This window comes from Pelmatolapia mariae, linkage group LG3_W (genome assembly GCF_036321145.2).
Source record: "Pelmatolapia mariae isolate MD_Pm_ZW linkage group LG3_W, Pm_UMD_F_2, whole genome shotgun sequence".
Lineage (NCBI taxonomy): Eukaryota > Metazoa > Chordata > Actinopteri > Cichliformes > Cichlidae > Pelmatolapia > Pelmatolapia mariae.
The window spans coordinates 14579422-14605800 of NC_086229.1; the positions used below are offsets into that span (position 1 = coordinate 14579422).

Consider the following 26379-nt stretch of genomic DNA (forward strand, 5'->3'; position numbering starts at 1 on the left):
GCAATATCTCCCTGGATACTTCCTGAAGCCATAGTTGATTTCACTCTACTGGATAAGAAGACTAAGGATGGGGCATTTATTTTAAATTCCTATACTGTGCAGGCTTACATTGACCAGTTTTATGGTTATGTTCAATTATATACAGATGCATGTAAGGATTCAGCCAGTCACATTGGTGTAGCAGTTGTGGTCCCAGAGTTCATGGTTAAAATAGGAAAAAGGATTACTGATAGTGTAAAGAGTTTTCCTGTAAATTCAACTCAGATTGGAATAAATGACACTCAGACAGGTTTTACAAATGAACGTGCACGGGAGAGAACTGGACAGGCGCCGTTCCTTCGCTTGACCTCAGTTGCTCTCGTCCGCTCTCCCGGAACACTGCTCTTTTATTGTGGTTACATGAATATGCATAGGTTCATTAACATATGACATCTTATAGGTATACATGTGAACAAAGAATACCTTGTGTGTGTGTGTGTGAGTGTGTGTATCTGTGTATCTGTGTGTGGGGGTCTTCCTGGGACCCCAGGAAGACTCCCCAAAGCTGGTGCCAGGAATCTAACGGTACATCTGAACAAAAGGCTCTTAGACTCAAACAGATATACGTGTGTTTGTTATACCATATATCAGCAAGAGCAGTTACGACATCTCTTAGGGGACGTATGATCTATGCCAGAACACTCTGAGGAGGAGTGAACGCACTCCCCTCTTCATGCTGCACAGAGTTGTTACAGACCTCCTAGGATGAGACATTCTTTCAATCTACAAATGACTATATACTTCTAAGCATATATGAGATAAACAATAAGACAAGGTGTGTGACCTCTCCCATGATCCCAGGATGTGGGTGTGAAAGTCAGGGAGCTCTGGAATGCACACAAAGCTTGCACAACGTAACTTCTCTAATAAAAAGAGCAAACACATCTATAAAACCTTAAACAAAATGTACTTCTAAACATAAACATAATAAAATCTTTCAACAGATAGACTCTCAGTATTCACTGGAGAATTGCTTGCAATTCTGTTGGCGATTCAGTGGGTGGAAGATATGAGGCAATTAAAAGCTATTGTTTGTTCAGACTCAAGGGCATCATTGCTTAGTTTACTGTGTAGTCACTCAGATGCAAGAGCAGATATTCTAGCAGAAATTCAGCAAACACTATTCAGAATAAACATGATGGGTCTTACAGTTGTGTTTCTATGGATTCCAGCCCATTATGGAATACTGGGGAATGAAATGACAGACCGAGCGGCGAAGCAAGCCACAAAACATGCGATGGTTGACCTGACTGTTAGTTTTGGTCAAGCTGAAGTGAAGAGTATAATACAGCAAGAACTGAGGAGTAGATGGCAAAAGCAGTGGGAGGAGGAAAGGAGAGGACAGTGGTTGTATACAATACAAAAGGGCGTAGGAGAAATGAGGACCACTGGAAGGAGCAGGAGAGAGGAGATGATCATATCAAAATTGAGATTTGGACATACTGGATTAAATGCTACATTATTCTTGATTGGGAAACATAATGCAGGGAAATGTGCCTTCTGTGGAGACACAGAAACTATAGAGCATGTGATATTGCACTGTCAGAAATATCAGGTGGAGAGGAGACAATTATCTCAAAACCTTATTAATATGAAAATAAAATTGGATCTGGTTGACCTATTGCAAAAGGTTTCTGGAAGTAAGAGTTACCAGGCTTCATTTCAGTTTTTTAAAGCAGGAAGAGCGTTTGAAAGGCTTTTAGGTTGGTTTTGTTTGTTTGTTTGTTTCAGGTCAGAAGACAGTGGTAAGACTGCTTTGAGCTAACAAGAAGTCAACAGTAATTCAAATAAACACTTGTTACTAGGGATGGGTACCGGTTCTGACATAAACGGTAGTAACCAGACCGAAAAGCAGCGGTGCTTTTTCTTCCTGAGATGTCATACACTTTGGATTCTAGCCAATCATTTTACCTTTTCTAGGATAGTAGACGGGCCCAGGTACGTACGTTCTTTTAGAGCAGAGCTACAGATTAAAAACTGGCTGTACTTCACAGCAAAAGATGCAAACTCAGCAGCCTGCAACAAGTGCTTTAAGCTGATACTGTGCAAAGGAGGTAACACCTCGAATCTGTTGAAACACCTGGCGACGTACAGCATTTTGTTAAAAGCCGAGAAATGAGCGTTTTTGATAGCTTGCTGCGAGACCTCACACCGTGCACATCTACTGCGGGTGTGGTGCCTGTTATCAGAGTTAGCAACATCCCCCAAAAACCAGAAGAGGAGAGTCTTGGCCCCTAGCCCTGCCAGAGTAGCAGAAATGATGACGATGATGATGGCAGTAGCAGCCGTTCTCCTCAGCGTGAGTAGCTTAATGTTGTTTGTGTGTAATTTACGTTGAGTAGGCTAACCACGTTATTACATTAATGCATGTAAGGTGAATTAGCAAACACCATCATAGTTACATGCGCCTGTCTTCTTGTTTGACGGCAGATACTCCCTTCACCCTGGCCAAAAAGGCTAAAATGACCAAAGAAAAAGTGGAAAACAGTTAAACATGAGAGGTTTTTGGACAAAGTTTGTGTTTTTTCCATTGTTTAAGCACTGCTTCCAGCCAAGAGTGATACCATATATGCCCTATAGCTGCAGAAAAGGCTAACATTGTTATCTTTTTACAAAAAAAACAGCTACACATGAGAGGCTTTTGGACAAAGTTTGTGTTCCCCATTCTTTAAGCACCGGTTCCAGCACCGTTTAAGCACCGGCACCGTTTTAAAAGTACCGGTTTGGTACTGGTATTGGATAAAACCTAAACGATACCCATCCCTAGGGGAGAACTCAGTGAGGCAATTGAAAAAGACTTCTGGTCTGCCTCAAAGCAATTCTGGCAATCAGTCAAGTGACTCAGGAGGGCAAATAAGTGCTCTACTCACACGGTATATACTGAGTAGCGATGTGCAAAGCAGCCAGTATTTGTATCTGTTGAGGGGGGAAAAGTATTTGTATTCCAGTAAAATTCATAATAGGTGTAAAAATTCATTTTTTTGCATTACACTTCTAAATAACATTATAGTGTAAGTATTCTTTATTTATGTCCATTTTAATAATTATGGACATGCAGTATTAGTTGATGTTTTTCCATAAATCCAGCAATGAACATGTAACGTGATTGAAAAGAAAATAACAGCCATCGCCTCATCCATGGTTAAACCAACAACTAATAAAATACCATTGTGAACATCATGAACCCCCGTGTCACTAACCCATGTCAGTCACCTCTTTCACACCTCACTCACTGGTCCTTCAGCCTGCCCAGCACAGAAATAAAAAGGTTGTTTGGTCACCAGTTATCCAGTACAAGGATTTAGGACCAAGACTGTTAAACCCTGAAATAATGTGTGGCAAATGATCATCTGTCAGTATTTTATGAAAATATTTCTTTTAGAAGCAGAGCTTAACTTACAGAAAATTGTTGCTAAATTCTAAACCCATCTATTTACACAATAAACACTATCTGCCTCATTTGACTGATTCAAATTGAGATTTTGGGTTGAAGCAAGTAAGGTAAGGTATATACCATACATCTCCATTCCTTGAACTCAACTATCACAATTGGATATCATATGAAAAAAAGAAAAAGAAAAAACCTGTACACAATGACCTTTCTTACCTCTGACTCTTAGTTCCACTTCTTTCTTAATAGATTCCTTTCCCTTCTTGCTGTAGACACTGCAGGTGTAGGTATTTGTGTCTCCATCTGTGGGGTACTTTAGAGTCAGACTGAAGTCTCCAGGTTTCAGTAAGTTTCTCTTCATTTTTGTTCGGTTGTTGTAAATCTGGTCCTGGTCATCATGGTGCTCAGAATCGTTCTGGTAAACATGGACTTTCCTGTTCATTCTGTCCTTCCACTCCACTTTAGGGTCTTTGAGGAAGTTAACTAAAGTTTTGCAGGGCAGCCGGACAGACTCCACCCCTGATTCCACCTCCACCTTATAAACTGAGAAAACAACAAAGCACAACATTAACTGTACAGACATGAGCAGCAGCTGTGATGGTCACATGACCTCCCTGTCCCCTCCTTGTCTTCTAGTCTCAGTCAGATTGTGTCTCAGTTTGTTCCTGATGTGTTCCTGACTCGTTCTTTGGTAACTAGTCTGCAGCGTCCTGTAAAGTGCTGCAGACATGTTGGATGAAGAGCAGAAGAACAGACAGACTGAGCCTCCACAGTCGCCCATGTCTCACACACATCAGCACAGAGACCATGAAGACCTCATGTGTCTGCTCTGAACATTCAAGGAGCCAGCAGATGACTCCTGCTAACCAGTGGTATTATGGGTAGTGCAGTAGGAGAGACTCACCTGACATGAAACAGAAATGACATAAAAGACCTCCAGAAACCACAAGAAGAATCATGAGAACCAGGAGAGTTTTTGCCCAAGATGGAAATGGTTCTGTGGAAAAACAAAAAATATGGTTTCTGATTTCTGACCTCTGTTTACAACATTGACCTCTGACCTGCATTTATTACACTGACCTTTGCCCTGCAGCGCTACTTTCTGTCTCAGGATATCTTTGTCCCTGTAGATGGTGCAGATGTATCCTCCTGTGTCTCTCTCTGTGGGCTGTTTCAGGGTCAGACTGAGGTCTCCAGTTCTCAGCAGGTCTTTATTTATCTTTGTTCGGTCTGTGTAAACTTCATCCTGAGTTATAAGCTCATCATTTCTGTTAGAATACTCATGGACTGTGATGAGTTGTGATGTGTTGTTTTGCACGGCAGGATGACAGAGTCTGACCCTTCCTCCACCTTCACCTCCACCTGCTGGTCTGAGAGGACAAGAAACAACAAGATCAACTGTATAAGATGCTGCAATCATTCTTATGGTAACTGGACCCGAATGACTACATCTACATCCATGACCTCTGACTCTGGTAACCAGTGATCATATACAATAATAATATTTTTCGCTCCTTTTATTTTTAATGCAAATTGAACGGATTATTTTATAAAAGGATGCTACAATTACAAACTACTGAAATATTATAATGAATGTTTTGATGATCAGATCGTTAAAATCTCTGATTAGCATAAAACATTGATTCTGACACACTTTAAAAAGATCTCCCAATGTTTAAAACATCAGTTAGTGATATAAATATATTATGTAAATATATTCATATAAGTGTGGCTGAGCCCACATCTCTGCACAGCAGCTGAAGGACCATAAAGAAAGGGACCTCACGTACTCCAAAGGTTGTAACAGTAGGAGCTGCTTTGTTGTTCATGTTTTGTTGTTTCCACTGTTAGGTTGGGTCTAAAAAGCTGCTGACTTCATAAAGTCTTTCACAACAATTTAAGATTATTTTTTTTAATTTGACCTCTGACCCTTGTCTGTAGTACTGACTTATGATCTGTCGTTGACTTTGGGCAGGGGTGTCCAACTCCAGGCCTCGGTGGCCAGTGTCCTGCAGGTTTTAGATGTTTCCTTGAATCAATACAGTTGATTTAAATGACGATTCATTGATGTGCGCCTGCTGTAACACTGGTTTTGTCCTCTAACATCGTCTCCTCCTCCTCCTCGTTGATATACAGATTTGGGATCCAGGTCACTGCGAGTCCACATCACTGTGGAGTTGTCAGGTATAAAACCTGAGTACAGACAGGGCAGCTGGACAGACCTTTCCCCCTCATTCACCTCCACCACCACAGCCAGAGCATGCTGGGAAACTGAGGACACACAAAGAGAAACTCAAGTCAAATACATGTTGTGGGTTTGACTCAATGTTAAAATGATGGAATACAAGTAGCATCATTTCTTTTTTTTTATTTTTTTATGACCCAAACTTTATGAGATTTTAATTTTTAAAAAAGAACAAAAGATGAAGATAACAGGATGGATATTCCCAGTTACAACAACACAACAAATTGATAATCAATGTGTATTTCCATCAAAAAACAAAAAAACAAGCCCAACAACACAAAACACAGCCTAAATACACACTGATGCCAGTATTTCGCATTGACCCAATTACAGCTATCCTATTTAGTCCAACACCTTAACTACTTTAGCCGGATACGTCACTGACCTGTATGTAAAAAGTAGTTAGCCCACTTATCATTATAATCGTCCTAAAAGTGAAACTTTTATTCATAAAAGTTTTACTTTTAGAGCCCTGACCAGCATCCTGCAGCATCTGGAGCAGCTGTGTGCTGCTGTCATGGCAATAAGGATCAAAATCTGTGGGATGTTTCCAGCAGGGGTTATAACCTGCAGTCAGCGAGGTGTACCTAATAAAGTGACAGTGTTTATGTCACAGTGCAGCACCATCAGAAAACGGTGGTTTACATCTCTGTTACAGGAAACCTGAAGAGTTAAAACACAAGAGAAGAAAATCTAAACGTTACACAAAGAACATAAAAGAACTAAACTTCATAAAAACTTCACAAATGATGCTTTAAATGAAAAATAAATCTCTGTAAATAATTCAACAGGTCACATATTAGAACCACCTTAACTAAAACTCTGTAGCCGCTCACTGTGGTTTGTCCCAGCACCTCTTAGGAAACAAACTGCTAACTTCAGTGTTAGCACACACTGTTAGTAAACTATGCAACACAGAGTTCAGGTTTCAGTTGTGTTAAGTTGTGAAGTTGTGATGAAAGTTTTCTTACTGACACAGGTAGGATGGTCAGGCGTCCTCTGTTCCTGCACCGTTCATGAACTGTCACTTATAAAATGCTGCCAAACATCAACTCCACTCAATAACTAAACGTGTGCAGGTTAAAGTGATGGACGCCCAGATCTGCACTCCAAATAAAAACAGACTAAAGGTGTTTCCTTCACAAACAAAGACAATATTTACAAAGATCTCACAGGTAAACTGTGAGCGATCACAGCAGCATCTCATCCTGACTAACAGCTTTTAGATGCAGGGAGAGCGTCGTGGTTCAGAGGTGCTTCAGCAGATGATGAAGGCCTTTCTGTTGCATTGTGTAGTGCTGTGGATGCCATGATGGTTGACTGGGTCTGGTTCTACTGAACTCACAAACACTTCTGAGGTATTTACACCTGAAGCCTCATTTAATGTGAGTCAGAAACAAACGGCTCACCTGTGATTAATGGATGTTTCCCTGCATTTATATTTGCACACAGTTTATTTCTTACAGCAGGAAAACTGAACAGAATGTATGTAAGAGGTTAGAGTGAGGATGACGTCACTTAATACAGAAAATCCATGTTTGTCTGTTTTGATGATGAAGGACTTCTTTAGCTCTGTAAACAGCTACACTTGAGAGGACAGAGGTGATTTCATGGATCAATAACAATGTGTTTATCAGCTTTCATCATCGCAGTGCAGACATGACGTCAGATCTATCAAAGTGAAGGCCGTCTCTCTGATGACGTCACAGAGTCGTTCTGTCCAATAAAGGATCTCAGATCAGCTGCTGCCATCTTGTGGCCACAGTTGGTTACTGTCTCTGAAAGTTGTCTCATGTTTCCTGTTGTCCTGTTAACAAAGGCTGGAGCTCATCATGCTGAGAGGGGAGCAGCATTTTTTGGCTCTTCACACATGTTCATTATATTCTGATGATCCTGGATGGAGACAAACTACAGATAAGTGTGTTCAGCCCAACTAGTTTATCTCATTACAGCAGTTTGATGTTTCCCTTTGAATCCCCCTGAAGATACTGACAGTGAAGCACGTACATAATACTGCAGCCTTTCAACTCTGAGCTTATTTAGTTCTATTAATACACTGAAATCTCATTTGTGTCATGAAGAAAGTCTTTAATCAAACAGAATTCAAAGATCAGAAACATTTCATATATGGAGTTAAACATGAATCATTGTTTCAACAACATATTTATTGTTGTCATAAACAGACAAGAAGACAACAACAAACTGCTCCTCCCATTCAACACATGTCAGTCCATATCCCAGCAAACTAAATCATCTCCATTTACACACATCAAATAGAAACATGAATCACTTGTAATGATTAGAAACTTGATAGAATTTCAAATCTAGTTTGGGGAGTCATTCAGTGAGAAACAGTGAAATGATTTTCCATGTGAAAAGGTGGACAGCAGAAACAGAAAGAAACAGTGAGAACTAAAAGAGAAACAAAGAGCTTTGGAACAACGAGGCAGCAGGAGGACAGCTGCAGTTTAACAGCTTCAATTCACTGACAGGAAACAACATTAGAAACATCATCATCCTCAACTCATCTGCTCCACTGACACTGACACCTTCAACGGACACACCTTCACTTTATCATCAGTGCTAATGTATGGAAACATCCTGTGAGTGAAAGTGTGTGTGAAGGTGTGTATGTGTGTGTTAGTATCAGGATCAGAGAACGACAATTTTCCTCTGTTCCAGTCCAGATTCACTCTGATCCTCTGGAGCTTCTTCTCTACTGAGAGAGCAGTGAGAGGAGTTGATTGTGAGAGTGTGTAGTATTTACCTTGAGAGAACCATATTGACCATAATCCAGACAGTATGCTTCCCTTCCTCTGCACAGACTCTGCTAACACACCCAGGTCCCAATATGCACAGTCTCCAACTTCAACATCCCAGCTGTGAGACCCTGAGTTAAAGCCCTCAGAGCCCAGGACAGAGGGGATCACATCAAACCTCTCTGGATTATCAGGAAGCTGCCGCCTCTCTCCTCCTCTCACACTGGTCAGATCTTCAGACAGGATGAGGTTTGGATGAGCAGTGTTTGGGTCCAGAATGAGAGGAGTGTAGGAGACCATGTCCTTCATGTTGTTCCAGATGTTGAAGGTCAGGTTGCCCAGGTGTTTGGCCTGGTCTATCAGAGCTCCTGAGGGCAGCTGTGGATCATCCAGCAGGGGGCAGCGCTGGACTCTTTCCACTGCAGCCTTGTAGTTGTGCAGGAATGAGACGTCTTCAGCTCTCAGCTCCTCCTCTGTGGCTCTGACTGTGTCTGAAAGAGCTGCTATCTCTCTGCTCAGAGCCTCCATCTTCTCCTTCATCATCCCACTCTTCTGCTCCTCTTCCTCCCTCAGTGCAGCCAGCCTGGCCTCCTCTTCCTCTGCTAGAAACTGGTGAAGCTTCTTAAACTGCTCCTTAATCTGCCTCTCTGTGTGTCGGGCCTGGACCTTAATGTGTTCTGCTGTTTGATCAAACTTCACTTGAACTTCTTCACAAACCTTTAACTTCTTCTTTAAGGGCTCCAGAGTTTCCTGAAGTTCCTTCTTGTGTTGTTGTGCAGCTTCATCGATGGGTCTGAATCTGTGATTGGTGTGTTTTTCTGAGACATAGCAGACGAGACACACTGGCTGCTGATGGTCCAGACAGAAGAGTTTGAGTTTCTCAGAGTGCAGACTGCAGAGAGCCTCTGAAGCTCTCTGATCTCTCTCCTGTAAGAACGACTCACACAGGTTCTTTAAAGCCAGACATAAAGGTGGTTCATTCTTTGAAGATCTTCTCTTACAAACTGGACACTCGTGTGTTGGTCTCTCTCTCCACCATCTCTTCAGACAGTCTTTACAGAAGCTGTGGCTACATGACAGAATAACAGGATCTCTGAAGACCTCCTGACAGACCGGACAGCAGAGATCCTCCTCTGATCTGGAAGCCATTGAGTCTGTGAGTGAAGCTGAAAACAGCAGACAGGAAGTACAGTCAGTCCTGGCTCCCCTCCCTCCTCTACTACCTTCACTGAAACTTCCTTTGAGTCGTGTTTTTGCTCAAACTCACATTCAGTGTGTGGAGCGTCAGCAGCTTGAAGCAGCAGTGTTGGAGTTTCCACTTTTCTCTCCTGTAGCTGGACTCACTCAGAGGAAGCTGCTAGTTTGGTCTGAACTCAGTCTGATCGTCTGTGTGTCTCTCTTTACTGTGGACAAAGAACTTCCTGTTTCCTGGTTTGTCACATTTGAGTGACGTGAGGGGAGGAGACAAATGTTGCTGTTTGACTTTTAACTAAGGTGTGTTTCAATCCTGCCTGCAGCTCAAAAACTGTAAAGCAGGTTTTGTGTCTTTTCACCTCCACAGGTCACAACATGAAACCTGTTGTGAAGTTTATCAATAAAGTGTCACTCGGTGGTGCAGCTGTTTGTCAGCTTCTATTTTAGACTTTGTTCTGGTTCTTGTTCAGGTTCCCAGCAGTGGGAGTGTAATGCAGTCACACACACACAGGTGGTGTTAAGGTGGATTCACATTGTTACAGACAGTGGTGTTATTTCTTGTAACTAACGTGTGTTTCACTCCAAAGTTCAGACATTAACCTGACAGAAGTTGTAAAAGTTACTAATAAAGAGCTTTTATCTCATTTCACATGCAGGTCAGAGCATGAAAGCTGTGATGCAGCAGTTTGAGAAAAATTGCTGCTGATATAAAATATGTTTTGTGGTTTTACAAAATATATAAAAGAGCAGAAAGAAAAGAAATAAGTGTAAAGAGTGCAGCAAAATGCATGTTTTAGTGTGAGTTGGTTCATCTGATCTGGTTGTGTAAAAGTCACTGCATGACACTGAGTGTTACTTTTGTGTTACTGACGCTCATCTCTGACTCAGAGAAACGATTTCTCCCCTGTGATGTTCACACAGTGGTGAGTTACATGTGTGGAATTTTTACTCTTTTATAGAATTAAAGTTTTGCTTTTCTCTTACTTTCTTTTTTCTGTTATTTACTAAAAAATCTCTCAAAGAAATAATGAATTCTCCACACGTGTTTGAAGGTTGCATGCAAATATCATGTGATCTAAAAGTCAAATATCTGCTGATGGAGCAAAACAAGGCCAGATGTTCAGCAGCTGTATTGCTGCATGACATCAGTCCACAGCAGCAGAGACCGTGGAGCCAACATGTGAGAAACAAAGCAACACGCTGAACATCTGAACCACAGCAGGAAGTGCGACTCTTTGTAGACCTGTGGACAGGAAACACACAGCAGGTCCTGATCAGTAACAGGGTCCAAATACAAACATGTGTTTATCAGCATCTGTATATATGAGCACACAGAGAGCTCAGCTGGACACACACTTCAGTCCTCCATCAAACGCAACACACCTACACACTGTTTCCACCAGCTGCAGCACAGTCCAGTCTTTACAGGCAGGGAGGGCTTTTAATTTGAAAGGCACCACACAGGAAGTTTAAGAGTGTCAATAGAATGTCAGTACAATCTTTTAATTATATAGGTTTACTTATGGTAGAATGCTGCATGTAATCATTTGTGTGTAGAAGTATGTAGCTGATAGTATATTGAAAGAATGTCTCATCCTAGGAGGTTTGTGTGATTCCAGAGTGTTCTGGTATTCACCCCCCACATCCTAGGAGCATGGGAGAGGTCGTACCTTGTCTTATTGTTTTATGGTATGATAAACGTATCTATATCTGTTTTAGGCTAAGTGCCTTTTGTTCAGATGAACTGCTGGACTTCCAGGCCAGCAGGTTTAGGGAAGTCGTTTATGGGGTCACACACACACACACACACACACACACACACACACACACACACACACACACACACACACACACACACACACACACACCTAAACATCCACATTCCAATGTAAAGAACAAACACCCACTGATGTATAAATAAAGGCCAGGGCAGTTTCAGAGCGCATGTCACAGAGCCCTCACTCTCACTGTGGATGCTCTGTGCTGCCCTTGTATACAAGTAAAACTGTGTTTCTCCTCTCTGATTCTCAACTGACGAAGTGTTTTAGAATAAATATCCTGACATTTGTTTTGGTTCTTTCGAGCCGGAGCAGAAACATCAGAACTGTTATCTTTGACTCTGCTCTAGGATGTGGCGGACTGAGTCTTGATGCCGTGGGAAGCCAGCACCAAAGTCTGTGCACAGCCCTTTTAGAATTTGGGTCCGGACCGGTGTTTATAGTCTGGTCCACTGCGGTGGGATTCAGTCTGACGATCCGAACCACCAGTGAGTCGTCTGAGGGTGAGAAACACTATTTTGATACATAAAACGGCCGCAGAGGTTTAATGAAACAATATGATTGAAAAATGAAATGATGATGATGATGATAATGAAAAAATAGGTTAAAGTTCGCCGAAAGGAACTGTGTTTAGACTGGTTTTAAAAGTAGCCGTAATTACTTCGTAACAAATTATAAAAGCGCGCAAATGTCTATATGTGTGTGTGTGCGTTGTGTAACAGTAATCTGCATTAAGCTTAAGGTTGCTCAAATTCAGTACAATGACATATGAGATGAAGTAACTTTTAAGCCTCCATTTGTGAGAGCGGTGATTCTGCAGGTCACCATGCAAAAAAAAAAGAAAAAAAAAGAGACAAAATCTACATTGTAGATGAAAAATAATTATAGGAAAAAGGTTTTGTGTTTATCAGCCAAGAACAACTACAAGTAAAATTGTGTTTCTCATCTCTGATTCTCAACTGAAGAAGTGTTTTAGAATAATTCTCCTGACAAAGAGGAACAGAAGAAGAACCAAAGGATGGTCTGTGATGTTAAGGTTAGTGTGATCAGCATCAGCTGGAAATATGAAACGTATCAAACATGTGAGGAAGAAGCAGCAGCAGCTCACACGTTTACAACCACACACAGTCCTCTGAGAGCAGCGTGGCCTCCATCTTTGAAACACACAAACTCAAACGCACAAACTCACTGATTGATTATTGATTGATTGATTTTCAGAGATAAGTAATTAAAGTTTATTTATTAAGCACTTTTCACAGCGGTCACAAAGCGCTTCACACAAAAGGCTCAAATAAACATGAACATTAAGTGGAAATAAAGATTCAATAAGACAGTAAAATAAACAGGTAGTTTTAAAATAAATAAATAATAATTCAATAAAATGTTTGTCATTAGAAAGCCTGTAAAACAGAAACATTTGAACATCTTTTTAAAGAATCCACAGAGTGGACTAAACGTAGTTGTGGAGGCAGACTGTTCCACAGCCTTGGTGCCACAGACTGAAAGGCTCTGTCACACTTAGTCTTTAGTCGTGTACAGGGAACAACTAACACATCATGAGTCCGTGAACGGAGACAAGGAGCAGCATATATTTTGTAAGAAGTTGAGATAAATAATCTAGGACGTGATCATTTAGAGTTCTGGGTGTTAAAACAAGAATTTTGAAACAAATCCTGAAATTTATTGGGAGCCAATATAAAGCAGATTAAATAGCAGTAATGTGAGCTCGCTTGTTAGAACATGTTAGTCGTCTGGCTGCAGCATTTTGTATAACTTGGAGGTGAGAACGACATGATGTGTCCAGGCTGGTAAACAGGACATTACAATAACCTAAACCAAACCTAAACAATAACCTTGTGGATTTTACTCTATTTACCTGATTTTTAAGTTGTACAGTTGAAATTACTCGAGTTGTTGAGATTTATGTTCAGTTTTGTGATATAAATAAATACTGATATGAAGTCAATGCAAAGGTGGAGAAAGACACAGCATAATATCAAGGAAAGAAAAGAAACTGAACTGCACCTTGTTTCCCCTCGAGACTTATTGGGACACATATATGTGCAAAATGCATGAGAATCTGGGTTGTTGTGCAGAAGCTTCACCACTTGAAAGTGATCACTGTCGATCTGGATGATCTTGTGAAAGCCATCACACAGAAAACAAACTGCATGTACGGAGAATGTTCTGAGTGCAAGGATCTCTCTTCCCAGTCTCCATCCAGTACAATGCAGAGAGTCAAGTGACTTATCTCCAGCAGGCAGTAGTGGATTAGGAGCACAAGAATGACCCCAGTGGCAAAACATCCAGAGTAACAATCAAAAAAGAGACGAGGCTTGAAAGCACATGAAGACTTGATTCATGTTGACCTCTGAAAATGAGCTCTGAAAATATAGCACAGAGATACAAGCAGTCCACTTCAGAACATCACACCAGCACACAGATGTGCTTTATATACATACATCCTCCCATCCAACGTCCTTCTGCACAGTGTCCCCATCAAGACTTAAGGGCCCACCAGCAATCTGGCAGCACTTGTCACCAGTGCTCAATTACATGCAGAGGGCACATTCACAATCCACTTTTGCAGTGATGCTTTCAATAGAGACAGAGAGGGAATTGTTTTATGTTTTCTACTGAACTGTTCAAACTAGTATTCACTGCTGGGACATGAAACGGCGAGCCACAGAAGGGGTCCACTGGATGGTGTGGGATGAACCCTCAAGAGGACAGCACAGAAATAGCACCAACTGTCTTGTCAGCAACGGGAAATTTCAGATGCTGCAGAACTGTTTACTGTGTGGCACAATTTTATATGAGTGCTTGATGTTTGTTGTATATTAGCTGCTATGACAACTCAGATTCCCTCTGGGATTAATAAAGTCTCTTTGATTCTGAAAAGGCAGAAATGGCAATCAAGTTGTTTAAAGCAGTTGAGAAAGCAGTTCAGGAGATGCTAAAGATGGGCCATCAGTTCCATCCACTGAGGATACATCAGGCAGTTCTCATTTCCCAAGATCTGACATACAGGGACGTCAGCTGCCAGTGCACAGCAAAACAAATTGTGACCTGTGAGTTCTTTAATGCAAAGCATTTCACATTCAATCAACAGACAGCACCCACAGCCACAGAAACTGTGGCAAAAAGGTCACACAAGTTTGTTTTCACAGAAAACTCCCACACACGTGCACACTAACATCCAAACACACTCAGGACATGTTCAGTACCGTTACCCAATATTCATTCCTTGTTACTTCCTGCAAATATGTTTGGTTGATCTTTCATCCAGTTGGTTAATAAATTACATGATAATAAATTTGATAAGCTTGAGGTTTGTGTCTACTTGAATTGATAAATGTGCCTCTGGATCGATATGATTTCTGCTTATATGGGGCGATCGTGGCTCAAGAGTTGGGAGTTCGCCTTGTAATCGGAAGGTTGCCGGTTCAAGCCCCGGCTCGGACAGTCTTGGTCGTTGTGTTCTTGGGAAAGACACTTCACCCGTTGACTACTGGTGGTGGTCAGAGGGCCCGGTGGTGCCAGTGTCCGGCAGTGTCAGTGCGCCCCAGGGTGGCTGTGGCTACAATGTAGCTTGCCATCACCCAATTAAGAGACTGCACGCTTGAAGTAAGCATTTCAAGTGCGAATACGTCACCGCCACGCGACGACGCCTGTCCCAATTCAAAGTGTACTCCAAATGCGCCGTCGATTTCCCCAAATATCAAGCGTGGTCCGGTGCACGCTTCGTGGTCCCATAAATCCCACAATTCATAGCACAGCGGTGGGTGTGGATCATTTTGCCGAAAAAAAACGGCAGAAGGGAGCTGCTGAAGAGTGAACTGTCAAAAGTAAGTACTGAATATTATGTCACTTATTTATGTGCGAATGTTTAAGAACGAAGAACATTAAAAGATTACTGTTGGCCACATGTCGGCAAAGTTATGTGACATTAGCGAAGTCTGTACTGTCAGCGTTTACTTGCTTTTAAAGCCTTTAAAATATAATAATACCATAGTTGACCTTAATCTTACAGAGAATGTGATGATTTTATGGATAATTAAAGTCAGTCATATATCCACAAACACAACAAGCTGAAAGTCAGTGATGCTGCTCGGTTTGCAGTCCTGAATATCACGGCACAAGCAGGATTCACTGCACTGTTAATGTTAGCTGTGTTATATTGCTGCCTCTGTTCGGTGGTGTCGAGCCAAACGGACTTTAACGTGTGTTTGAACGAGCTGACGGTTCACTCGTTAAGCTGAAAGAAAGATGCTTTAATCACAGGAGTCACACATGTGTCCACTGGACCATCTGGAACTCTTCTTGTTTAGCACTCGTAATAACACAAACACTAAATCCTCCTTCTCTTGTGCTGTTTTGTAGCAGTGTATACACCTGAGACTGTCACCTGTCTGTCTGTCCTGCACTCTCTCTCTGTTTCTTTCTCTCTGATTGTGTAATAAAAGTATGAACATGTATTTATAAGTTACACTTGTGTTTGAATCCTGCAGCTTATCACACATTTGATTTCCATGTGTGACGACTGCAAGTGTCCAGAGTGAGGACAGACTGAGGGACCCACTGCTGCACATCATCTATGAGGCTTTGCACCCCTGATGATCCACCAGGACAAACTCAGCAGTGTGTGAGGAAGAGGAGGAGGAAGAGCCAGCAGCAGCTGACAGATGGAGAGAATAGACAGACTGTTCCCTGTTTGTGAAGGACTGCTAGGAAAGTTTAACATAACTAATGTCTGTCCTGAATCAGTCTTATTAGGTAATGTTCAGATAATGTTATCATTCCAGTGTTTTCAGTGTGGGAGAAAGTACTCAGGGCCTTCAAGTTACACACTATGAAAGGCAGAAACAAGTTTAATATTCAGAAACCTAAAGTGTGTATCAGCAGCAGAATGGAGCTAAAAATAAATGTTTGTTTCAGTTCTATGAAGCTTTGAGTATTTTGGATTAGTAGCACTGCTGTGTTTGTTGCATCATATTGCTGTAATTGTTTATATGCTTTATATATTCTGAGGTAAGTTGATCTATAGTGTTACATCATATTCTATAAGGATGTTATGTGTTTGTTTACTTTCTGCCCAGTTTGACCCATTTAGCAGAAGTCAGCCTGTTTAAGGCTCTGATATCTATTCTGTGTGACTTAAAGCAGTTATGACATGGTCTGATTTTCTCACCCAATAAAGGAATATTTAATTTATCAGTCTACTCTTAATTCTATCAGAAACAGTTTTCACAGCTCGTACATTTGCTTCTTCCACACAAATATAAGCAATGAGCCAAATTTAGTAATGCCAACATATTAGACGAACAATATTTGTCTCATATATATGATACATCTATATATACACTGTCAAAGATACTTGTCTTTGAGTGAAGATTTAAGGTGATAGGAAATATAAATAACTGCAACTTTAATCTTTGACCCAGAGTTCAAGCTCACTGCTGTAATATATCCTGTAATATATATATATATATATATATATATACATATATATATATATATATATATATATATATATATATATATATATATATATATATATATATATATATATATATATATATATATATATATTAATCAGATGCCTCAGTCCTATAGAGTTCTGCAGCTACAACTAACCTGAGGAGGCTTGGATTTGGCAGCAGGTACACCTGTACATCCTTCTCAGCAGCACACATGTGGCTACCATTTAATCACACTTCTTCCTGAGCTTTGCTTCATCACAAGACCAAAGCTGGCATCCCATGTCACAGTCTTATCATCATCCAACAGGACAAGAAACATTTATGGTCATCCTGGTTTTGTGATGCTGAGGCTCAAGACATTCCGATTCATCCCCGCCACACGCGTGTTTGTACGCTCATACACAGTCGATGGGACTGGAACACAATTCAGCAGGATTGCAGAACACACCATGACTGCACTGAGATCATCACAACATATAGTGTGATGGAAATTCAGTTTCCAGTAGCACAGCACCGACAGAACTTGCATGTTACAGATACGCTAAGGGAAATGAGAGTAAGGATATAAGCACACAGCCCCACTCCACTGACAACCTGCTGTTGGCCAACACCCTCAACGACTCTTACTGCTGGTTTGATGAGCCATCAAGCAGCCTTGACACCTCCACCTTCCCCAACAATAGAGACACTTTGGTCCATCGTCCCCCCACCTCCCCACTCCCACCAGCACAGAGCCATCACTACCATCAAAGACTTCACCCACAGGAGCCCCCTCCTCACTCCACAGCTATGAGGATTTCACACCACCTTCTCCCACTACAACCCTTCATATTCATGATGTGAGGACGCAGTTTGACCCTTTAGACCTACTAAAGAACCCAGTCCACCTGAGCTCATCTTTATATTTTTACATGTTGTAGTGCCATTTCTGGGAGTATTTTAAGTTGCTATACATCAATACAACCATTATATCCCAAATTTTAATCATATGTATGAATCAAGTCATCAGTAACTACATAAATTGCAATAGTGGTATTTTTACACAAATTTCTAGTTAAAGTAATTTCAGAGGTTCATCCCTGAAAATTGTAAATGTAAAAAAGTTGCATAAAACAGTTTCCAAATTAATTTTGAGAGTCTTCATAGTTTTATTTTTGAGATACACCAATTTGTATATACTGCAGCCACCAACTTTGAAATTCTCATTTACATGACTTATTTAAACATTCTCCTCTTGAGTGCAAAATTCTTAAAAACATCTTTTATCCTTTAAGAGTAAATAAATCTGAAAGCTGTTCCATCCTAAAAGAGTACAACAATGTGTAGTTTATGATGTTCTAAAGGTTTCAGCATCTTTTTGAATTTGTCACATGTGTGGAAAGGTATGAGTGAGCCTTTGTGTCATACTGTGAGTGATGCTCGTCAGCACACAAACCCAGAGTTTCTCTACAGGAACACAGAGAGAGTTATTCCCTGTACTGTAAGGACACATTCAGCATTGTGCAGTAAATCCAGATCATCCCAGTTAAATGATTACATGGATGTGAGTGTGGTCGTCAGAGCAGCACTGATCAGTGTCAGGTTATAATGACCAAGGTGTACACAAACACTAAGTTTGAGTGTGTGCAGTGAGACTTCAGTCAAAGCATTTAACTGAGGTGTGAAAAACAAGCTGAACTCTACAGCTTGTTGTGGTCCCCTGTGGCTTGACAGCCTTCCAGCTGTTCTCCAGCATTTTCATTTACAGTCATAAAGTATCTCCACATGTTGCTCCTCTTTCTCTCTCTCTGCAGTCCAAATGCGTCTTCTGAGCGCATCTGAGTCACGTGACGGCACAGTAACAAATCCCAGCAGGGCAGGAAGAAGGGGGCGGAGCAAAGCGCGTCTGCCGCATAAGAAGAGGTGTTCACACAGACAGAGCTGCTTTTTCATCCACAGCGAGTAAATAGTGAACCTCCAGGAGAGAAACAAACTAAAGTATCGATCATATACCACTACCAACGTTTGGATCGATATCTGCATCGATCTGCACACCCTTGTCTCCTGGATCGTAGCTGAGATCAGCGTGAACCACGTGGGTCTCTGCTCCCTGACCTGTTTCCTGTTTGGAAAGAGTTCCAGCTTCATCACGGAGTTTCTCTCGGTTTGTGGGCTCATCTAAAGGTAAGCACCGAGCTAACTTTAACACTAGATTTACTAACCCTGTGCAAATTTGCAGAAATCCCTTGAAACCAACACCTACTAGAATTACTGACTTTTTTATTTTCTGGTGCAAGTCCCGAGGTGTTAATCACCCCTGCTGACATTTGTACAGGTCATATGCTCGATTCACATCCTGCTTTTGTTGTGCAAACCACCCATTGTCTTTGAGGCCTGGCACATTTGCTTTTGCACACACATACAAACGCTGCAAATCTGTGTTTGTTTGACAGTGTAAGACAAAAGCAGCAAAAATAAAAACTGTACCAAGAGTACAGTCTTAATGGCTCACTATACAAACAATCTGGAGACATAAATATTGACACGTGTAGGGCTGGGCTGTATCATACCGATCACGGTAATACCTGTAATTTTAGGCAACGATAGGAAAATGAAATATTGCGATAGAATATAGGTAAAACGCGCATGCGCAGTGCATATGTTTACATAAGCACATGGCGGGTCGTTTAAAGAAACGGATGAACCAAAACTGGTTTGTAGAAATGCAACTTCAGTGGTGTGGAACTGGTTTGACTTTCGTCCATCAGATACACAACAAAACACTATTTTTGGTAGAGCATGCTAGCAGGCCGTCGTTATTACCATGTTTTTGGAAAATACTGCGCACTTCAAATCAATCCTTTGATATTTCTGAAAATCGGCAGCGCCCCTTATAATCCCGCGTGCCTTATGCAACTCTGGTTGTGTTTACTGACCTCGAAACGATTTTATGTACACGGTGCTCTAAAATCTGTCAGATGTTTCAGTACGACTTTGCTCAGCTACGAAGCCGCACTGCTTGATGGTAGTGGTGTGCAATACTGAATATTTTGGTATCGATCCGATACCAAAATATCGGTCCTGCATGCCGGCCGTCTGCCCAGCTGCCTCTGAGCCCCCACGCCTGCTGCGCCACCGCTGCTTGCCATATGGGTGGCCATCAGGCGCGGGCAACTGCCAGAGTGGACACTTCGGCGCTGATGGTCCAGGCCGATTCCCTCGGCCTATATATATTAGAGATGGACCGATCCGATATTAGGTATCGGTCCGATACTGATGTAAATTGCTGGATCGGATATCGGTGAGAAATAAAAAATGTAATCCGATCCATTAAATATCAAAAAAGCACCTCACAAAACTTGCGACACGGCGTAACTCGGCTCATAACCGTAGCACGTCGGAGCAGTGTGCTCACGTGATAGAGAGGCTGTGTGTATTTGTAGCCTCTCTAGCAAACCAGCATTTCATCTCCGAGGAAGTTATCCCAGAGAGAAGTAAAGCAAGTGTGTAAGTTCATCTCTGAATGTTTGTAAAGCGTACCTACCTTAAGCTTAACAACCGATATATGGAGCGACTGCCTCTCTCTCTCTCTCTCTCTCCCTCTCCTGCCGCTACTTCATGAAACTGCTTAATGATCAGCTGATCGGCTGTCGCGAGTCCGTCTCTCTTCTTTGTGTTTGGCCCACTTTGCACCAGAAAGAGGAAACCAGCGGCTGAACAACAGCAGCACGTTTAACCTTGATAAGCTGTCGTTAGAATTTATTTAATATTACTTTCTAGTCCAGGATCTTTTTCTACGTAGCTGACGGCTGGTAACTGTGCAGGGGCGGAAAGTTTAGCCAGGGGGGCCGATAGGGCATTAACAGGGAAAAGGGGGGCACAAAGACATACCTTTCTTTCTTATTCTCATTTAAAATGTCTAGCTTTTAATAAATAATTATCTGAATCTTACACCCAAAGTTTTAATCTGATGTAAAATGTATAGAAGTCCATTACTGTATATAGTAACTGTTAAGTCTAATATACCCTAGTAAGCTATAGTACTTTTTCCTTTGGGAAGATACCATCTGTGCAGTCTGCAATTCTGTAGAAGAAAGATGTTGAATCTATTTAATTATTCTTGAAAAATAATTTATTTCTGTGCATTTTTTTTTTCACACTGCATCAAATTAAAGTTGATTACGTCGATTTAGCATCATGAGGTGGAGGGTGGGGGGTGGTTCCCTTTTTTTTTTTTTTTTTTTTGCTGGGAGTTTGCAACCCTATTAGTTAGGTTGCTTAATATTTCTGCTAAGTACTCTTTAAAATACCAGAATAGGGAGGATGGAGTAGGTTTAAGTTTATTAGATTGATCAGTATTGCTGAACAATGAAATATTTTGGGTGCAGTGTATTTTTTACATACAGGTATAACAGAATAGCTTTAGTGTTGTTGTTTATTTAGACTTGAGTATGAACTTATACAAAATGCAGCAAGATATTAAAAAAAAGTTTTATTGATTAAAAAACACACTATATCGGATTAATATCGGTATCGGCATATATCGGCAGAATTTATGATATCGGTATCGGCATCGGACATAAAAAAGTGGTATCGTGCCATCTCTAATATATATATATATATATATATATATATATATATATATATATATAGGGAGGTTATTTAGCTTCTTGTGACAGAAAAGGCTAAATAAATAATAAATAGGCTACGTTCACACTGCAGGTCTTAATGCTCAATTCCGATTTTTTGATGAAATCCGATTTTTTTGTCTGCTTGTTCACACTACGAAAAAAATGCGACATCAAACACGCTCTAGTGTGAACGCTCAAAGCGGCCCGCATGTGCAAAAGAAGATGTCACACACAACTCATTCTGTTTAGACCTAGAGCAAACAGTATTGTTTGACTGATTGCCCTTAATATAAAGACTTCGGACTTTATGTTTCCCAATTTTTGCTTTAAGTTATTTTGTTATTTACATAATAATGTAGATAACCTAGTAATTATCCTTATTGCTGTTTTAGAGGAGCAGTGCTTCAAAGGATAGCTGCAGATTTCTGTCAGACTCTGCAGAAAATACAGTACAAATAAAATGTTCACGTTTCCCCAACGTGGTCTTCCCAACAGTTTCACCGGATGGCCAGGAATCGTTCGCGATGTCTGGCGATTCTCCAGCGCTGATAATTGGCATCTGTCTTGTGTCAGTGACGTAAAAAGACGGATTTAATGCGACTTGACCATTCACACAGCAGTCGCTTTCTAAAACATCGGATATGTATCGGATTCAGTATCACATACGAAAGTGACCCAGATCGGATTTGAAAATATTGGATTTGTGCCGTTCACACTGTCATACCGTGATCGGATATGAGTCGCATAGGGTCAAAAAAATCGGATTTGATCCGCTTTCGCCTGCAGTGTGAACGTAGCCTTAGAGCAAACTTCACATCACTACCAGCCTCGGGTTTAAAACTAGTGTTACTGGAGGGAGTTTGAAGGTTCAGTTTGTTTCACGACTGCATTTCACACTGTCCCGATCCTTTTATTTGAGTTCGAGAAAAAACAACCAACACTCCAGAGAAGTCCAGTCAAACAATGATTTATTGATTACATTTATGCGGGAGAGGTCTGCAGCATCACTCACTTACAGAGATCTCAACTAGGAAGCACACATCACACTACTTTTGTAGTGTGAAGTCCAGCCTCACAATACGTAAGCAGATATCATAATATGCGTCAGTTACTTGACTTCTATAACACTTGAAAACCGTCCTCACTGTCTCACACTCTATGTGTTTCCTGCTGTTTTTTCTCCTCGTACACGTCTCTGAAACATCCAGAGTACATTCTGTCCTAATCTCACTGGGCAGGCGTACAGGCACAGCCAAATGTCTCTAATCTTTGCCCTAGAAACAAGTCTAATATTTATGTGTCTGTAAGCGTGTTTGCATTGACACTCAAAAGACTGAATGCCAACTCTCATGAGCACATTTGCAATGTGTTTATGAAAATAAGTATAAATACTTATTTAATAAAAGCTCACAAAATACCACTAATAAAAGGCCGGTTAGAATAATGTATTTCCCACAAATCACTGCCTCTGTTTGTATCTCTGTCACTGCAGGACCAACGTGGTTCGAGAAGTCAGCTCTCTCAGGAGGCCGACAATTTAGTTGAAGAAAGAAGTGGAAGAAAAAAATACAACCGTGACGAGTTTGGGAAAGATTTCACTGTGAAAGCTTCCCTAAAAATGCATCAGGTCATCCACACCGGAGAGAGACCATTCAGCTGTGGAGACTGTGGAAAGTCTTTTACCAGGTCTGGAAGCTTAAAAAGACACCAACTAATCCACACTGGAGAGAGACCGTTCAGCTGTGGAGACTGTGGAGAGTCTTTTGCCAGGTCTGGAAGCTTAAAAACACACCAACTCATCCACACTGGAGAGAGACCATTCAGCTGTGACGAGTGTGGAAAGTCTTTTACTCACTCTGGAAGCTTAAAAACACACCAACTCCTCCACACCGGAGAGAGACCATTCAGCTGTGGAGACTGTGGAAAGTCTTTTATCCACTCTGGAAGCTTAAAAACACACCAACTAATCCACACTGGAGAGAGACCGTTCAGCTGTGGAGACTGTGGAAAGTCTTTTACCCAGTCTGGAAGCTTAAAAACACACCAACTAATCCACACTGGAGAGAGACCGTTCAGCTGTGGAGACTGTGGAAAGTCTTTTACCCAGTCTGGAAGCTTAAAAGCACACCAACTAATCCACACTGGAGAGAGACCGTTCAGCTGTGACAAGTGTGGAATGTCTTTTACCGAGTCTGGACACTTAAAATCACACCAACTCCTCCACAGTGGAGTTAAAGCGTACACCTGTGATCAGTGTGGCAGAGCTTTTACTCACAGTCACAGCTTACAGAGTCATCTTGTTACCCACTCTGGAATTAAGGCGTACAGCTGTGACGTTTGTGGAAAAACTTTCAGCCGGATAGGGAGCCGAAACATTCACCTACGCATTCACACCAGACATGATGTGTACAGCTGTGATCAGTGTGGTAAACAGTTTACTACAAACACAGAGTTACGGCGTCATATGTTTACCCACACTGAGGAACGACCTTATAAATGTGACCTGTGTGAGAAGACTTTTAAATCTCCACATTACCTGAAAGCACACCAACAGATCCACACCAGAAAGACTCTACAAGTGCAGTTACTGTGAGGTATGTATTTATATTTTTATCTTGTCAGCCCGACTGTTTGAAACAACTCTGCTCATCAAATTGTGTTAGCATGTTAGCAATTCTACTGCATGGAAAGGCAGCTCTGAATGATTATTCAGACTCTAATCACAGGTTTTTAGGGATAGTGTTTGAGAATTGTGTTATTGTTATTGTAGCATTAAACTAGTATTACTTTAATGTTTTTACTCTTATCGTTTTTATAGCACATTAAATTGAGCTGAGTGTGATAATGTAAACAGTAAAATGTAATTGGACTTTGGCAGAGATGCTCTTTATTTCAGGTGACGTTCAGGATAAAAATGTTGAAGGACTGACTTACACTGTCTTTGTGTTTTTGTTTAGAAGCAGAGCGACACAGATGGATCAAGTTCTCAACCCTGTCATCGCTGTGGGAAAGACTTTTGTTGTGACCTTTGTGGAAAAACTTGAAGTCATTGAAGGACTCTGAAAATACATCAACGTAGACACACTGGAGACAAAATGAACTACTGTAAAGAATGCGGGAGAGGCTTCACCACTTCAAAGGACTTCAAACAATATGAACTCCTTCACAGTGGCGTTAAAAAGCATGTCTGTGATCAGTGTGGGTCATCCTTCATCAGTGCACGTCAGCTTGAAAGGCATAAACGAGTCCACACATGAGAGAAACCATACAAGTGCAGACACTGTGACAAAACCTTTTCACAATCATGTGATCATACTAAGCATGAACGCAGACACATGAAAGAGAACTTCATCACGGCGCCCCCCGTGTGCGGCAGCCTGTTACAGCAGCTCTGCTCGGTCTGAGTTTCTTTCTTTCTTGTCTTTTTCTTCTTATAATTTTTTATAACTAACGTATTAGTAATTAGATAACAAATTTCCCACGTGTGGGACTAATAAAGGTTATCTTATCTTATCTGTGAAAGAGTTTGAGTAATCTCAGTTCATACTCCACTCAGAAACGATTCCATGTTACAAATAAACTGTTACGTCTTGATTCCTGCTTTTACGTTAATCTTGTAAACAGTATATTTGCATAACGACTGAAACCGGCCCAATGAATGAACAATGGGCTGTGAGGTCAATTTCTTCATTATTAATATGCAAATTCTTATGAGCATTGATCAACAACCACTGGTCAAAGGCCATGAGTACCATTCACAGAGTAAAAATTTGCATAATGATTATGAAGTTTACTGTTACCAATGTTCAAAAACATTTACTAAATTATCTTCTCTGTGCAAACATCAGCGTGATGCAGGACTGAAATCATTGCCATCTCTGGATCACAGTGAATCTGCAGAGACAGAAAGATCCTCTTCTGGTTTCAGGGTCAGACTTAAACCCTTGAGATCAGGCTCCACAGAGTTCAGGTGGAGTCTTCTGTAAAGATCTGATGAGGCAGCTATGAATGAAAATGTGCCTCTTGTTACATTTTAAGCTTTCTAAACTGTTCTACTGTAGTGTTTGTGTTGAGTGGTTCGCTTTGTTCCAGCAGTTTGATTAAGAAATCTGTTTCCTGTTATATTTTTATTGAATGCATTGATCCATGTGTTCTGCAGATTTTTTTCAGCTTGTTTGTGTAATGAAATCCTGCAACAATTAAACCAAAATTTTATATGTTAAATAAAGAAATGGTTTACTGACAAAGAGTCTGAGCCGGGATGTCATTTCCTGTATATCAGAGCAACACCTGAAGTGACCAGTGTTTAAAGTCAGAGTCAAATGTTGTGTCAGCATGACCTTGTGAAAACTGCTTGGCGATGCTTCACTACGTTATCTGCTAACTGTTAGGGTGTAGAAGGACGAAACTCCCAGGGTGACCAGTGGCAGGAGCTTCCTGATGCAGAGAGTTGGGTGTGGGGGATATAAAAGAGAAGCTGAGGCATCCCAAGGTTAAAGCTGGCATAACTGAACTCTAATGTTTGATGTGTGTTTTGGCTCTCCTGCACGCAGTAATTAATAGCTTGAACACAGCAGAGCTTGATATAAAGACCTGGGTGACAACTAACTTTATGCTGCTGATTATACTTGGCCCTAAAATACCTAGAAATATTGTATCTAACCAGATACTTGCTCTGGATGGCATTACCTTGGCCTCCAGTAACACCTTGGAGTAATATTTGACCAGGACATTAAACAAATATTTAGGGCTGTGTGATGAACCAAGTTGAAAAAGCAGAAGGAGTCACAAGAATTATTAGAAAAACAGAGTTTTCATTCATTTAACCCAAATATTATATTTACAAAAGTAATTAATGTTAAGCTCATAAAAAATGTCAA

General features: G+C 41.0%; 2 protein-coding genes across 2 annotated transcripts; one reads left to right on the top strand and one right to left on the bottom strand.

The window, feature by feature from the left end:
• Window positions 1-7764: 7764 nt before the first annotated feature.
• LOC134615974 (nuclear factor 7, brain-like) lies at window positions 7765-9817 on the bottom strand. The gene is made up of 2 exons (XM_063460690.1): window positions 9702-9817; window positions 7765-9600 (listed from the first exon to the last, which is right to left on the bottom strand). The coding sequence occupies exon 2, from the start codon at window positions 9581-9583 to the stop codon at window positions 8195-8197; it is 1389 nt and encodes a 462-aa protein (XP_063316760.1). The 5' UTR covers window positions 9584-9600; window positions 9702-9817; the 3' UTR covers window positions 7765-8194.
• Window positions 9818-18778: 8961 nt separating this feature from the next.
• LOC134615980 (gastrula zinc finger protein XlCGF7.1-like) lies at window positions 18779-24154 on the top strand. Its single transcript, XM_063460704.1, has 2 exons — window positions 18779-19052; window positions 22992-24154. Exon 2 carries the CDS (start codon window positions 23118-23120, stop codon window positions 24090-24092), a length of 975 nt encoding a protein of 324 aa, XP_063316774.1. The 5' UTR covers window positions 18779-19052; window positions 22992-23117; the 3' UTR covers window positions 24093-24154.
• The last annotated feature ends 2225 nt before the right edge of the window (window positions 24155-26379 follow it).

Bases quoted from the DNA above. Each gene is read 5' to 3' on its own strand.
- LOC134615980 (XM_063460704.1), top strand. From the start codon at position 23,118: ATGCATCAGGTCATCCACACCGGAGAGAGACCATTCAGCTGTGGAGAC.
- LOC134615974 (XM_063460690.1), bottom strand. From the start codon at position 9,583: ATGGCTTCCAGATCAGAGGAGGATCTCTGCTGTCCGGTCTGTCAGGAG.